The 661-nt window shown below is 44.5% G+C and overlaps 1 protein-coding gene across 1 annotated transcript; it reads left to right on the top strand.

Annotated features, from left to right (window-relative positions):
• Positions 1-22: 22 nt before the first annotated feature.
• Positions 23-658, top strand: LOC111240145 (cytochrome P450 2K1-like; the record flags this gene model as incomplete). The annotated part of the gene is made up of 3 exons (XM_022770132.1): positions 23-160; positions 272-456; positions 563-658. Coding segments are annotated over exons 1-3 (381 nt in total), but the record flags the coding sequence as incomplete, so codon positions are not given.
• Between the last annotated feature and the right edge of the window lie 3 nt (positions 659-661).

The raw sequence follows: 661 nt of genomic DNA, 5'->3' as shown, positions 1-661 counted from the left end.
AATTATTTTTTATGCTAGGAGTCTGGAATTAAGGATTCACACTACCATGATGACAACCTGATGTACAGTGTGATGAATTTGTTTGCAGCTGGGACGGACACCACAGGAAATTCTCTTCAGTGGTGTCTACTTTTCATGGCCAAGTACCCTCATATTCAAGGTGCAAAAATACATCCACAGGCTTCTCTCAGTTTACAGTGCTCACATAAGATTAGGGTTAAAGTGTCATTATATATTTCTCAGATTTCATCTCAGTTTCATGTCCTTCCAGACCAGGTTCAAGAGGAGCTGAGCAGGGTGGTTGGAAGCCGTCAGGTCCGAGTAGAAGACAGGAAGAATTTGCCGTACACAGACGCTGTCATCCATGAGTCACAGAGACTGGCCAACATTGTTCCCATGGCCATTCCTCACAAAACCAGCCAGGACATCACCTTCCAGGGCTACTTCATCAAAGAGGTCACCTTCTCCCATCAGTTCAAATCCACACTAATTTGGATTTGTTGGATAATTTCTTCCATCTGTGAAAACTCTGAAAATGGTGCTTTTTTTCTTTTGCCTCCAGGGAACTACCGTGTTTCCTCTTCTTACTTCTGTCCTGTATGATGAGAGCGAGTGGGAGAGTCCACACACTTTCAACCCTTCCCACTTCCTGGATGGGGAG

This window comes from Seriola dumerili, unplaced genomic scaffold, assembly GCF_002260705.1.
Source record: "Seriola dumerili isolate Sdu_G_001 unplaced genomic scaffold, Sdu_1.0 BDQW01014043.1, whole genome shotgun sequence".
Classification (NCBI taxonomy): Eukaryota; Metazoa; Chordata; class Actinopteri; order Carangiformes; family Carangidae; genus Seriola; species Seriola dumerili.
The sequence above is the reverse complement of the archived record's forward strand: the minus strand, read 5'-3'. Positions and strand labels throughout refer to the sequence as shown.